Below are 15,041 nucleotides of genomic sequence, written 5' to 3'. Positions count from 1 at the left end.
CTTCCCACTATCAATGGTACTGCTCTCCAAGTGCCTCAGTTAGATGGCAATACTATAGTAGTAAGCAGTAAAAACATTAGGAAGCAGCCTCTGAAAACATTACCCAAGCCAGTAGTCTGTTATGGGTGAGGCACTAAAGGCTATGAAGCAGCAAGGAGCTTCACCAGTTTTGGGGACTTCAATCTTTTTATTAGTTATAAACATAGTTTGGTTTGATCGAGTAAGTAATGAAAGGGTAAGAGAGATGTGTGGTAATAAAAAGTGGTTGAAAGAACAGAAGAAGGTGTGTTGAAATGGTTTGGTCACATGGAGAGAATGAGTGAGGAAAAAATTGACAAAAAGGATATATGTGTCAGAGGTAGAGGGAATGAGGAGAAGTGGGAAACCAAATTGGAGGTGGAAAGATGGAGTGAAAAAGATTTTGAATGATCAGGGCCTGAACATACAGGAGGGTGAAAGGCATGCAAGGAATAGAGTGAATTAGAATGGTGTGGTATATCGGGGTCGATGTGCTATCAATGGATTGAACCTGGGCATGTAAAGCCTCTGGGGTAAACCATGGAAAGTTTTGTGGGGCCTGGATATGGAAAGGGAGCTGTGGTTTCGGTGCATTATACATGACAGCTAGAGACTGAGTGTGAACAAATGTGGCCTCTGTTGTCTTTTCTTAGCACTACCTCGTGTGCACATGGGGGAAGGGGGTGCTATTTCATGTGTGGCGGGATGGCAATGGGAATGGATGAAGGCAGCAAGTATGAATTATGTACATGTGTATATATGTATATGTCTGTGTATGTATTATGTATGTATACATTGAAATGTATAGGTATGTATATGTGCATAAGCGGGCATTTATGTATATACATGAGTATGTGGGTGGGTTGGGCTATTCTTTCATCTGTTTCTTTGCACTACCTCGCTAACACGGAGACAGCGACTAAGTATAATAAAATAATATAAATAAATATAGTTATTGTATGGTTAGAATAGTTATATAACAAAGCAAAACACTCCTCTAGTAATACCAGAATGTCAACTTCATGCCAAGATCAAAAAGTAGGGAGGTCATCAGAGATTCAAAACTCTATGAAAATGAATCTCATCCTTAAAGTGAATGAACTTTTCTCCTTATTCATTACTTACATTAAAATTATAATTATGATAAATGAGTTGCTGATATACAAAGGATACCTGCACACAAAATAATAATACTTAAAAGTTTTCGTAACAGCAAACACTGTACATCCAATAAAAGATTATTCGGCATCCTTACAGTGTGATATACAATATGATACACCAAACAAAAATTTTGGTAAAAACTCCTGAGGTATGGTGCATGGTTGGTATCCCTGATCTGCTGAGCTGCCAGTTACTCTGTAGCTTGTGACTAGTACACCATTTCACAGTGGCTTTACATGTGAACCAAATTATGCTTCATGATACTAATCAACCACTACAGCAGTGTTCACATTAACACTACAGTACTATCGATTCCTGCTACTGACAGACTTGCAATCACAGAACAATAGATATATCATATGGGCTGACTGGTCACATGCCAGGGTGGTAAACTGTTTGATAAGAAAGGTACACACGTTTCACCAGAAGTTATTTTACTTTTAACTCTGCCAACAGTTACTGCTGCTCAGACACAGTTTAAACTATTTGGCATGGTTTTCATCTCATCTAACACAGTTATGATTCGAAATAAACAATACAATTTCTACTGTACGCTCCGAAGATCAGCTCAAGTTGAACCTATATTGATTCCAACATATTTGATATACACTGTATTTAGATAATGAACTTCCTGCTGTAAAAGTCTATGCTAACACTAACATTGTTTGTCTCACATGGATTTCCCTACCAATCACATCATCAAGGACCTACTAATCTTTTGTTGGCATAATAAAGAAATATACCTTGTTTTGTAACTCATTCCCTGCTTCATATTCATATCAGTACTGTCACTTCACTATCATGATACACAAAAATTCTGTGTTCTTTGTGCATGTGGTCTTATGTTACTGAACTTTTACATGCTTTCCATCCTCTTCATTTTGTAATGATGAGGGTTTATGTCAGTGCATCTTACAATGCAAGAAATCCCTAAATGGCACCCTGATTCATTGGTTTCATGCAAACATTAATACAGACCGTGGGTCTGATGATTATATTACAGAGGGTAATGCTGTCATTTATAGCTTTTGTTTTAACACTATGTATTCCTGTTCATTAACCATTAAATACAACACGTGGCTACAGAAAACATCATATCACTTTCACACCCACAGACGCAGACATACACAAAGACAGGGGTACCAACCACACCAGTAATTGTTGTGGGGTTTATCAGAACAAAGGGTGCCAAATAATTTATTAGAAGGTGTACATGTACATACATCATAATAATGCCGAATCAAACATTCACAGGAACAGAAAGTCAATTTTGATAATCGATTATCTGATGATTCTATGCTATGAAATCTATTAGTCTGAAGTCATACCTGACTGACGTGGTCCCTTGATGACCACTTCACTGTATCAAGGAGCCTCGGAAGTGAGTCAGGCACAGATGGACACAATCTCCGCATGGACCACAGCAATTCCTTGTCCTCCTCAGTAAGTTCACTGAATGGATCTTGCTCAACTATCTTCCTGATTATGGACTGGTCAGAGGAGTCACTGTCTACATTCTGCCAAAGTAATATTCAATATACTATTAACCTGTGTTGGAAATGAAATGCTTGAGAGCAATATGTGGTGTGAGGAGGGTTGACTGAAATGAGAGAGCAAGAGAGAGGTGTGGAAGCAGGAATAGTTTGCATGAGGGAGCTGAAGACGGTGTGTTGAAACAGTTTGGATGCCTAGAGATGAGGAGTGAAAGGCTGACTAAGATGGTATACACATCATAAGTGGAGGGAGCAAGCAAGATGAAACCGAGAAGGTGGAAGGATGGAGTGAAAGATGCTGAGCAATTGGGGCTTGAACGTGCAGGAAAGTGTGAGGTGCTCATGGAATAGAGTAATTTGGAGGAATGTGGTAAACAGGGAATGATAAGCAGTCTATGGGCTGAACCAGGATATATAAAGTAGTCGAGGAAACTACAGAAAAGTTTGTGGGGCTTGGTTGTGGGTAGGATGTCTACAGTTTCAGTGCATTACACCTGACAGCTAAAGAGTAGATGTAAGCAAATAAGGCCATTTCTTATCTGTTCTTGTGTTACCTTGCTACATGAGATACAGCAAACAAGTATGAAAAAATCTACATTTCTGTAACCTTTGAATTATAAGGTGACGCATGAGGAAATTTTCAACACACCATAAATCTTTGTACACTTCCACAATTTCCTCTACTAAATCATCATCCAGACAACTGACTCATCTCCCAGGCCTCCCCACCCACAACATCCTGCATACCTAATGTTCTCTCCAAATCCCTTGCATTCATCTACCCAATTATCCCATCCTACAACAGATTAGCAGCAATGGTGACATCACACACCTCTGCTACAGACCCACACTCACCTGGAACCATTCACCCTTTTCTCTTCTTGTTTGTTATATATAATACAGGTATGGTAAATAGAAATACCTTTGCCTTTAATCAAATTTAGTCTTTGACCCAAAAGATTATCATTACTTCTAACACATGCTCCACTTTTTGCATTTGTAATTTACTACATTATCATTACTTCTAACAAATGCTCTACTCTTTGCATTTGTATTTCACTATCTATTCATCTATCCAAACCCCGGAGGCTTGTTCCCACCTAGAACTCCTTCCAGGGTGTGAACATGACAATAGTTTCCATTTGAAACTAGTGAACTCCAGTGCTGCTTCTTAGTGTTTAGTGCCTCAGCCTTAACAGGCCACTGGCAGAGGACATTCCTAACACAGTGTTTGCAAAAGCTCCTACCTAATGTTCCTACTAACTACATCTACCTAATACTCCTGCCTAATGTTCCTGCCACCTAATTCTGCCTTGTGCTCCTGCCTACATGTGCCTAACTACTACTTTTATCTATTGCTCCTCCCAGTATATTTCCTCTAACACCATGTGTTACTTAACACATTCTAAGATCATCCTTTTTTTTTTTTTTTTATACTTTGTCGCTGTCTCCCGCGTTTGCGAGGTAGCGCAAGGAAACAGACGAAAGAAATGGCCCAACCCCCCCCCCATACACATGTACATACACACGTCCACACACGCAAATATACATACCTACACAGCTTTCCATGGTTTACCCCGGACGCTTCACATGCCTTGGTTCAATCCACTGACAGCACGTCAACCCCTGTATACCACATCACTCCAATTCGCTCTATTTCTTGCCCTCCTTTCACCCTCCTGCATGTTCAGGCCCCGATCACACAAAATCCTTTTCACTCCATCTTTCCACCTCCAATTTGGTCTCCCTCTTCTCCTCGTTCCCTCCACCTCCGACACATATATCCTCTTGGTCAATCTTTCCTCACTCATTCTCTCCATGTGCCCAAACCATTTCAAAACACCCTCTTCTGCTCTTTCAACCACGCTCTTTTTATTTCCACACATCTCTCTTACCCTTACGTTACTTACTCGATCAAACCACCTCACACCACACATTGTCCTCAAACATCTCATTTCCAGCACATCCATCCTCCTGCGCACAACTCTATCCATAGCCCACGCCTCGCAACCATACAACATTGTTGGAACCACTATTCCTTCAAACATACCCATTTTTGCTTTCCGGGATAATGTTCTCAACTTCCACACATTTTTCAAGGCTCCCAAAATTTTCGCCCCCTCCCCCACCCTATGATCCACTTCCGCTTCCATGGTTCCATCCGCTGACAGATCCACTCCCAGATATCTAAAACACTTCACTTCCTCCAGTTTTTCTCCATTCAAACTCACCTCCCAATTGACTTGACCCTCAACCCTACTGTACCTAATAACCTTGCTCTTATTCACATTTACTCTTCCACACACTTTACCAAACTCCGTCACCAGCTTCTGCAGTTTCTCACATGTAAGATCATCCTTACAATATATATATATATGCCTTTCCTAGATCAATAAAGAGGGGTTATATCTTCTTCCTCTACAACATATTCTTAAATATCCTTTTAAAACCATCTGAGTAAAGGGATAACACACTATAAGACAACCCATCAAAATTTCAAATAAAGCATTTAACTACATGTCTTTATATCATTTTTATTATCATTATTAATGCATTTGATTGCCCCTTCATGATTAGTGACGCAGCGACAGGAAACAGACAAAGAAAGATCTATCTCTTACACATATACGCACATAATGCATATATTCATTTATCTATTTATCTATATGTTCATTCATTATACTTCATCGCTGTTTCCTGCATCATCGAGGAAGGGCCAGGTAACAGATGAAGAAATGCCCATCCACTCATATCATTATCGTCATTATTAGACTTAATTGCTGCTTCCCATGTCAGCAAGGTAGTGCCAGGAAACAGATAAGAATGGCCCATCCACTCATACATACATACATAAATGCACATACATACAGAAATACATACATATACCTATCGACACTGATGATACAGCGCTGATGGCGGATTCATGTGAGAAACTGCAGAAGCTGGTGACGGAGTTTGGTAAAGTGTGTGGAAGAAGAAAGTTAAGAGTAAATGTCAATAAGAGCAAGGTTATTAGGTACAGTAGGGTTGAGGGTCAAGTCAATTGGGAGGTGAGTTTGAATGGTGAGAGGCTGGAGGAAGTGAAGTGTTTTAGATATCTGGGAGTGGATCTGTCAGCGGATGGAACCATGGAAGCGGAAGTGGATCATAGGGTGGGGGAGGGGGCGAAAATTTTGGGAGCCTTGAAAAATGTGTGGAAGTCGAGAACATTATCCCGGAAAGCAAAAATGGGTATGTTTGAAGGAATAGTAGTTCCAACAATGTTGTATGGTTGCGAGGCGTGGGCTGTGGATAGAGTTGTGCGCAGGAGGATGGATGTGCTGGAAATGAGATGTTTGAGGACAATGTGTGGTGTGAGGTGGTTTGATCGAGTAAGTAACGTAAGGGTAAGAGAGATGTGTGGAAATAAAAAGAGCGTGGTTGAGAGAGCAGAAGAGGGTGTTTTGAAATGGTTCGGGCACATGGAGAGAATGAGTGAGGAAAGATTGACCAAGAGAATATATGTGTCGGAGGTGGAGGGAACGAGGAGAAGAGGGAGACCAAATTGGAGGTGGAAAGATGGAGTGAAAAGGATTTTGTGTGATCGGGGCCTGAACATGCAGGAGGGTGAAAGGAGGGCAAGGAATAGAGTGAATTGGAGCGATGTGGTATACAGGGGTTGACGTGCTGTCAGTGGATTGAATCAAGGCATGTGAAGCGTCTGGGGTAAACCATGGAAAGCTGTGTAGGTATGTATATTTGCGTGTGTGGACGTGTGTATGTACATGTGTATGGGGGGGGGTTGGGCCATTTCTTTCGTCTGTTTCCTTGCGCTACCTCGCAAACGCGGGAGACAGCGACAAAGTATAAAAAAAAAAAAAAAAAAAAAAAAACTATCGACACATACATATTCATACTTGCTTGCCTTCATCCACATCTGTCGCTACTCCGCCACTCAGGAAATAGTATCACTACCCCTGCTCCAGTGAGGTAGCACCAAGAAAACAAACATAAAAGGCCACTTGTTCACACTCAATGCACCAAAACCAAAGCTCTAAATCCATGCCCCACAGAGCTTTCCATGGGTACCCAAGTCGTTTCTTATCATCCTAGATCACCGTTTCCCACAAGTTACGTAGTGCCAGGAAACAAAGAACAACCCACCTACTCATTTACACACACACATACACACACACACACACACATTTTTTTTTTTATTATACTTTGTCACTGTCTCCTGCGTTAGCAAGGTAGCGCAAGGAAACAGACGAAAGAATGGCCCAACCCACCGTTGTACACATGTCTATACATACATAAAACATATGGCAGCAGGTTTGGATGGTATTGCAGTGGAATTTATTAAAAAAGGGGGTGACTGTATTGTTGACTGGTTGGTAAGGTTATTTAATGTATGTATGACTCATGGTGAGGTGCCTGAGGATTGGCGGAATGCGTGCATAGTGCCATTGTACAAAGGCAAAGGGGATAAGAGTGAGTGCTCAAATTACAGAGGTATAAGTTTGTTGAGTATTCCTGGTAAATTATATGGGAGGGTATTGATTGAGAGGGTGAAGGCATGTACAGAGCATCAGATTGGGGAAGAGCAGTGTGGTTTCAGAAGTGGTAGAGGATGTGTGGATCAGGTGTTTGCTTTGAAGAATGTATGTGAGAAATACTTAGAAAAGCAAATGGATTTGTATGTAGCATTTATGGATCTGGAGAAGGCATATGATAGAGTTGATAGAGATGCTCTGTGGAAGGTATTAAGAATATATGGTGTGGGAGGAAAGTTGTTAGAAGCAGTGAAAAGTTTTTATCGAGGATGTAAGGCATGTGTACGTGTAGGAAGAGAGGAAAGTGATTGGTTCTCAGTGAATGTAGGTTTGCGGCAGGGGTGTGTGATGTCTCCATGGTTGTTTAATTTGTTTATGGATGGGGTTGTTAGAGAGGTAAATGCAAGAGTTTTGGAAAGAGGGGCAAGTATGAAGTCTGTTGGGGATGAGAGAGCTTGGGAAGTGAGTCATTTGTTGTTCGCTGATGATACAGCGCTGGTGGCTGATTCATGTGAGAAACTGCAGAAGCTGGTGACTGAGTTTGGTAAAGTGTGTGGAAGAAGAAAGTTAAGAGTAAATGTGAATAAGAGCAAGGTTATTAGGTACAGTAGGGTTGAGGGTCAAGTCAATTGGGAGGTGAGTTTGAATGGAGAAAAACTGGAGGAAGTGAAGTGCTTTAGATATCTGGGAGTGGATCTGGCAGCGGATGGAACCATGGAAGCGGAAGTGGATCATAGGGTGGGGGAGGGGGCGAAAATTCTGGGGGCCTTGAAGAATGTGTGGAAGTCGAGAACATTATCTCGGAAAGCAAAAATGGGTATGTTTGAAGGAATAGTGGTTCCAACAATGTTGTATGGTTGCGAGGCGTGGGCTATGGATAGAGTTGTGCGCAGGAGGATGGATGTGCTGGAAATGAGATGTTTGAGGACAATGTGTGGTGTGAGGTGGTTTGATCGAGTGAGTAACGTAAGGGTAAGAGAGATGTGTGGAAATAAAAAGAGCGTGGTTGAGAGAGCAGAAGAGGGTGTTTTGAAGTGGTTTGGGCACATGGAGAGGATGAGTGAGGAAAGATTGACCAAGAGGATATATGTGTCGGAGGTAGAGGGAACGAGGAGAAGAGGGAGACCAAATTGGAGGTGGAAAGATGGAGTGAAAAAGATTTTGTGTGATCGGGGCCTGAACATGCAGGAGGGTGAAAGGAGGGCAAGGAATAGAGTGAATTGGAGCGATGTGGTATACCGGGGTTGACGTGCTGTCAGTGGATTGAATCAAGGCATGTGAAGCGTCTGGGGTAAACCATGGAAAGCTGTGTAGGTATGTATATTTGCGTGTGTGGAAGTATGTATATACATGTGTATGGGGGGGGTTGGGCCATTTCTTTCGTCTGTTTCCTTGCGCTACCTCGCAAACGCGGGAGACAGCGACAAAGTATAAAAAAAAAAGAAAAAAAAATAAAAAAAATATATATATATATATATATATATATATATATATATATATATATATATATATATGTGAGAAACTGCAGAAGCTGGTGACTGAGTTTGGTAAAGTGTGTGGAAGAAGAAAGTTAAGAGTAAATGTGAATAAGAGCCAGGTTATTAGGTACAGTAGGGTTGAGGGTCAAGTCAATTGGGAGGTGAGTTTGAATGGAGAAAAACTGGAGGAAGTGAAGTGTTTTAGATATCTGGGAGTGGATCTGGCAGCGGATGGAACCATGGAAGCGGAAGTGGATCATAGGGTGGGGGAGGGGGCGAAAATTTTGGGAGCCTTGAAAAATGTGTGGAAGTCGAGAACATTATCTCGGAAAGCAAAAATGGGTATGTTTGAAGGAATAGTGGTTCCAACAATGTTGTATGGTTGCGAGGCGTGGGCTATGGATAGAGTTGTGCGCAGGAGGATGGATGTGCTGGAAATGAGATGTTTGAGGACAATGTGTGGTGTGAGGTGGTTTGATCGAGTAAGTAACGTAAGGGTAAGAGAGATGTGTGGAAATAAAAAGAGCGTGGTTGAGAGAGCAGAAGAGGGTGTTTTGAAGTGGTTTGGGCACATGGAGAGAATGAGTGAGGAAAGATTGACCAAGAGGTTATATGTGTCGGAGGTGGAGGGAACGAGGAGAAGAGGGAGACCAAATTGGAGGTGGAAAGATGGAGTGAAAAAGATTTTGTGTGATCGGGGCCTGAACATGCAGGAGGGTGAAAGGAGGGCAAGGAATAGAGTGAATTGGAGCGATGTGGTATACAGGGGTTGACGTGCTGTCAGTGGAGTGAATCAAGGCATGTGAAGCGTCTGGGGTAAACCATGGAAAGCTGTGTAGGTATGTATATTTGCGTGTGTGGACGTATGTATATACATGTGTATGGGGGGGGGTTGGGCCATTTCTTTCGTCTGTTTCCTTGCGCTACCTCACAAACGCGGGAGACAGCGACAAAGTATAAAAAAAAAAAAAATATATATATATATATATATAAATATATATATATATATTACCTTGTGTAGGCGAAAGTGAAGATTTGTAGAGCTTTTCAGAAAAGAAGAGAGAATGTTGGGGTGAAGAGAGTGGTGAGAGTAAGTGAGCTTGGAAAGGAGACTTGTGTGAGGAAGTACCATGAGAGACTGAGTACAGAATGGAAACAGGTGAGAACAAAGGACATAAGAGGAAAGGGGGAGGAATGGGATGTATTTAGGGAAGCAGTGATGGCTTCCGCAAAAGATGCTTGTGGCATGAGAAGCGTGGGAGGTGGGCAGATTAGAAAGGGTAGCGAGTGGTGGGATGAAAAAGTAAGATTATTAGTGAGCGAGAAGAGAGAGGCATTTGGACGCTTTTTGCAGGGAAATAATGCAAATGTCTAGAAGATGTATAACAGAAAGAGGCAGGAGGTCAAGAGAAGGATGTAAGAAGTGAAAAAGAGGGCAAATGAGAGTTGGGTTCAGAGAGTATGATTAAATTCTAGGGAGAATAAAAAGATGTTTTGGAAGGAGGTAAATAAAGTGCGTAAGACAAGGGAACATATGGGAACATCAGTGAAGGGGGATAATGGGGAGGTAATAACAAGAAGCGGTGATGTGAGAAGGAGATGGAGTGTGTATTTTGAAGGTTTGTTGAATGTGTTTAATGATGGATTGGCAGATATAGGCTGCTTTGGTTGAGGTGGTCTGCAAAGTGAGAGGGTTAGGGAGAATGATTGGGGAAACAGAGAAGAGGTAGTAAAAGCATTGCAGATGATGAAAGCCAGCAAGGAGCGGATTTGGATGGTACTGCAGTGGAATTTATTAAAAAAGGGGGTGACTGTATTTTTGACTGGTTGGTAAGGATATTTAATGCATGGTGAGGTGCCTGATGATTAGCAGAATGCTTGCATAGTGTCATTGTACAAAGGGGATAAAGGTGAGTGCTCAAATTACAGAGCTATAAGTTTGTTGAGTATTCCTGGGAAATTATATGGAAGGGTATTAATTGAGAGGGTGAAGGAATGTACAGAGCATCAGATTGGGGAAGAGCAGTGTGGTTTCACAAGTGGTAGAGGATGTGTGGATCAGGTGTTTGCTTTGAAGAATGTATGTGAGAAATACTTAGAAAAGCAAATGGATTTGTATGCAGCATTTATGGATCTGGAGAAGGTATATGATAAGAGTTGATAGAAATGCTCTGTGGAAGGTATTAAGAATATATGGTGTGGGAGGCAAATTGTTAGAAGCAGTGAAAAGATTTTATCGAGAATGTAAGGCATGTGTACAAGTAGGGAGGAGAGGAAAGTGACTGGTTCTCAGTGAATGTTGGTTTGCAGCAGGTGTGCATGATGTCTCCATGGTTATTTAATTTGTTTATGGATGGGGTTGTTAGGGAGGTGAATGCAAAAGTATTGGAAAGAGGGGCAAGTATGCAGTCTGTTGTGGATGAGAGAGCCTGGGAAGTGAGTCAGTTGTTGTTCGCTGATGATACAGCACTGGTGGCTGATTCGTGTGAGAAACTGCAAAAGCTGGTGACTGAGTTTGGTAAAGTGTATGAAAGAAGAAACCTGAGAGTAAATGTGAATAAGAGCAAGGTTACTAGGTACAGGTAGGGTTGAGGGACAAGTCAATTGGGAAGTAAGTTTGAATGGAGAAAAACTGGAGGAAGTGAAGTGTTTTAGATATCTGGGAGTGGATTTGGCAGCGGATGGACTCATGGAAGCAGAATTGAATCACAGGGTGAGGGAGGGGGCAAAAGTTCTGGGAGCACTGAAAAATGTGTGGAAGTCGAGAACGTTATCTTGGAAAGCAAAAATGGGTATGTTTGAAGAAATTGTGGTTCTAACAATGTTATATGGTTCTGAGGCATGGGCTATAGATAGAGTTGTGCACAGGAGGGTGGATGTGCTGAAAATGAGATGTTTGAGGACAATATGTGGTGTGAGGTGGTTTGATCGAGTAAGTAATAATAGGGTAAGAGAGATGTGTGGTAATAAAAAGAGTGTGGTTGAGAGAGCAGAAGAGGGTGTTTAGAAATTGTTTGGTCACATGGAGAGAACGAGTGAGGAAAGATTGACAAAGAGGATACATGTGTCAGAGGTGGAGGGAACGAGGAGAAGTGGGAGACCAAATTGGAGGTGGAAAGATGGAGTGAAAAAGATTTTGAGTGAGCAGGTCCTGAACATGCTGGAGGGTGAAAAGCGTGCAAGGAATAGAGTGAATTAGAATAATGTAGTATATCTGGGTCGATGTGCTGTTAATGGATTGAACCAGGGCATGTGAAGCGTATGCGGTAAATCATGGAAAGTTCTGTGGGGCCTGGATGTAGAAAGGGAGCTGTAGTTTCGGTGCATCATACATGAAATCCAGGCCCCTACAAAACTTTCCATGATTTACCCCAGACACTTCACATGCCCTGGTTCAATCCATTGACAGCATGTCGACCTCGGTATACCACATCGTTCTGATTCACTCTATTCCTTGCACACCTTTCACCCTCCTGCATATTCAGGCCCCGATCACTCAAAATCTTTTTCACTCCATCTTTCCACCTCCAATTTGGTCTCCCAATTCTCCTCGTTCCCTCTACCTCTGACACATTTATCCTCTTTGTCAATCACATGTATATACATAAACCCCCACACACGCACATATACATACCAATAAATTTCAACATATACATACTTATACATACACACATATATACATAAGTAAATATTCATACAAGCTGCCTTCATCCATTCCCGTCGCCACCCCACCACACATGAAATGGCACCCACCTCCCCCATGTGCGCAAAGTAACATTAGGAAAAGAAAACAAAGGCCACATTCATTCTTACTTAGTCTCTAGCTGTCACATGTAATGCACCAAATAAATAGCTCCCTTTCCACATCGTGGCCCCTCAAAACTTTCCAAGGTTTACCCCAGACGCTTCAAAACACCTGGTCTAATCCATTGACAGCATGTCAACCCTGGTATACCACATCGTTCCATTTCACTCTATTCCTTCAAGCCTTTCACCCTCCTGTGTGTTCAGGCCCTGATTGCTCAAAATCTTTTTCACTCCATCCTTGCACCTCCAATTTGTTCTCTAACTTCTTTTGTTCCCTCTACCTCTGACAAATATATCCTCTTTATCAATCTTTCCTCATTCATTCTCTCCATGTGACCAAACCATCTTTGATGATGATACAGCACTGGTGACTGATTCGGGTGACAAACTTCAGAAGTAGGTGACTGAGATTGGTAAAGTGTGTGAAAAAAGAAAGCTGAGAGTAAATGTGAACAGGAGCAAAGTTATTAGGTTCAATAGGGTTGATGGACAAATATACATATCTATATATTTATTTTCCTTTCTTGCTGTCTCCCGCGTTAGCGAGGTAGCGCAAGGAAACAGACGAAAAAAAAGGCTCAACACACCCAAATACACATGTATATACATACACGTCCACACACACGAATATACATACCTATACATCTCAACATATACATATATTTACACACACAGACATATACATATATACACATGTACATAACTCATACTGTCTGCCTTTATTCCTCGCCAACCCACCACACATGAAATAAAAACCCCCTTCCCCCTCAAGTGTGCAACGTAGCGCTAGGAAAAGACAACAAAGACCCCATTCATTCACACTCAGTCTCTAGCTGTCATGTAATAATGATCCAAAACTACAGTTCCCTTTCCACATCCAGGCCCCATACAACTTTCCATGGTTTACCCCAGACGCTTCACATGCCCTGGTTCAATCCGGAGACAGCACGTCCACCCCGGTATACCACATCGTTCCAATTCACTCTATTCCTCCCACACCTTTCACCCTCCTGCATGATCAGGACCCGATCACTCAAAATCTTTTACACTCCATCTTTCCACCTCCAATTTGGTCTCCCACTTCTCGTTCCCACCACCTTTGACATGTATATCCACTTTGTCAATCTTTCCTTACTCATTCTCTCCATGTGCCCAAACCATTTCAAAACACCCTCTTCTGCTCTCTCAACCACGCTCTTTTTATTACCACACATCTCTCTTACCCTTACATTACTTACTTGATCAAACCACCTCACACCACACACTGTCCTCAAACATCTCATTTCCAGCACATCCATCCTCCTGCACACAACTCTATCCATAGCCCATGCCTCGCAACCATACAACATTGTTGGAACCACTATTCCTTCAAACATACCCATTTTTGCTTTCTGAGATAATGTTCTCGACTTACACACATTCTTCAAGGCTCCCAGAATTTTCGCCCCTTCCCCCACCCTATGATTCACTTCCGCTTCCATGGTTCCATCCGCTGCCAAACCCATTCCCAGATATCTAAAACACTTCACTTCCTCCGGTTTTTCTCCATTCAAACTTACTTCCCAATTGACTTGACCCTCAACCCTACTGTACCTAATAACCTTGCTCTTATTCACATTTACTCTCAGCTTTCTTCTTTCACACACTTTACCAAACTCAGTCACCAGCTTCTGCAGTTTCTCACATGAATCAGCCACCAGCGCTGTATCATCAACGAACAACAACTGACTCACTTCCCAAGCTCTCTCATCCACAACAGACTGCATACTTGCCCCTCTTTCCAAAACTCTTGCATTCACCTCCCTAACAACACCATCCATAAACAAATTAAACAACCAGGGAGACATCACACACCCCTGCCGCAAACCTACATTCACTGAGAACCAATCACTTTCCTCTCTTCCTACACATACACATGCCTTACATCCTCGATAAAAACTTTTCACTGCTTCTAACAACTTGCCTCCCACACCATATATTCTTAATACCTTCCAAAGAGCATCTCTATCAACTCTATCATATGCCTTCTCCAGACCCATAAATGCTACATACAAATCCATTTGCTCTTCTAAGTATTTCTCACATACATTCTTCAAAGCAAACACCTGATCCACACATCTTCTACCACTTCTGAAACCACACTGCGCTTCTCCAATCTGATGCTCTGTACATGCCTTCACCCTCTCAATTAATACCCTCCCATATAATTTACCAGGAATACTCAACAAACTTATACCTCTGTAATTTGAGCACTCACCTTTGTCCCTTTTCCCTTTGTACAATGGCACTATGCAAGCATTCCGCCAATCCTCAGGCACCTCACCATGAGTCATACATACATTAAATAACCTTACCAACCAGTCAACAATACAGTCATCAACTTTTTTTATAAACTCCACTGCAATACAATCCGACCCCGCTGCCTTGCCGGATTTCATCTTCCGTAAAGCTTTTACTACCTCTTCTCTGTTTACCAAATCATTTTCCCTAACCCTCTCACTTTGCACACCACCTCGACCAAAACACCCTATATCTGCCACTCTATCATCAAA

General features: G+C 42.0%; 1 protein-coding gene across 3 annotated transcripts in view; it reads right to left on the bottom strand.

Annotated features, from left to right (window-relative positions):
- The window catches only part of LOC139751360 (phosphatidylinositol 4,5-bisphosphate 3-kinase catalytic subunit alpha isoform-like), a 230,685-nt gene that overhangs the window by 71,265 nt on the left and 144,379 nt on the right, over positions 1-15,041 (bottom strand). For all 3 annotated transcript variants that reach the window (XM_071666721.1, XM_071666722.1, XM_071666720.1), the window contains exon 11: positions 2,508-2,696. In XM_071666721.1, the coding sequence (XP_071522822.1) occupies positions 2,508-2,696 (189 nt within the window). The remainder of the gene's footprint in view (positions 1-2,507; positions 2,697-15,041) is intronic.

This window comes from Panulirus ornatus, chromosome 11, assembly GCF_036320965.1.
Source record: "Panulirus ornatus isolate Po-2019 chromosome 11, ASM3632096v1, whole genome shotgun sequence".
In the NCBI taxonomy this organism is placed as follows: Eukaryota; Metazoa; Arthropoda; class Malacostraca; order Decapoda; family Palinuridae; genus Panulirus; species Panulirus ornatus.
This window is presented reverse-complemented; position numbering and strand designations above follow the sequence as displayed.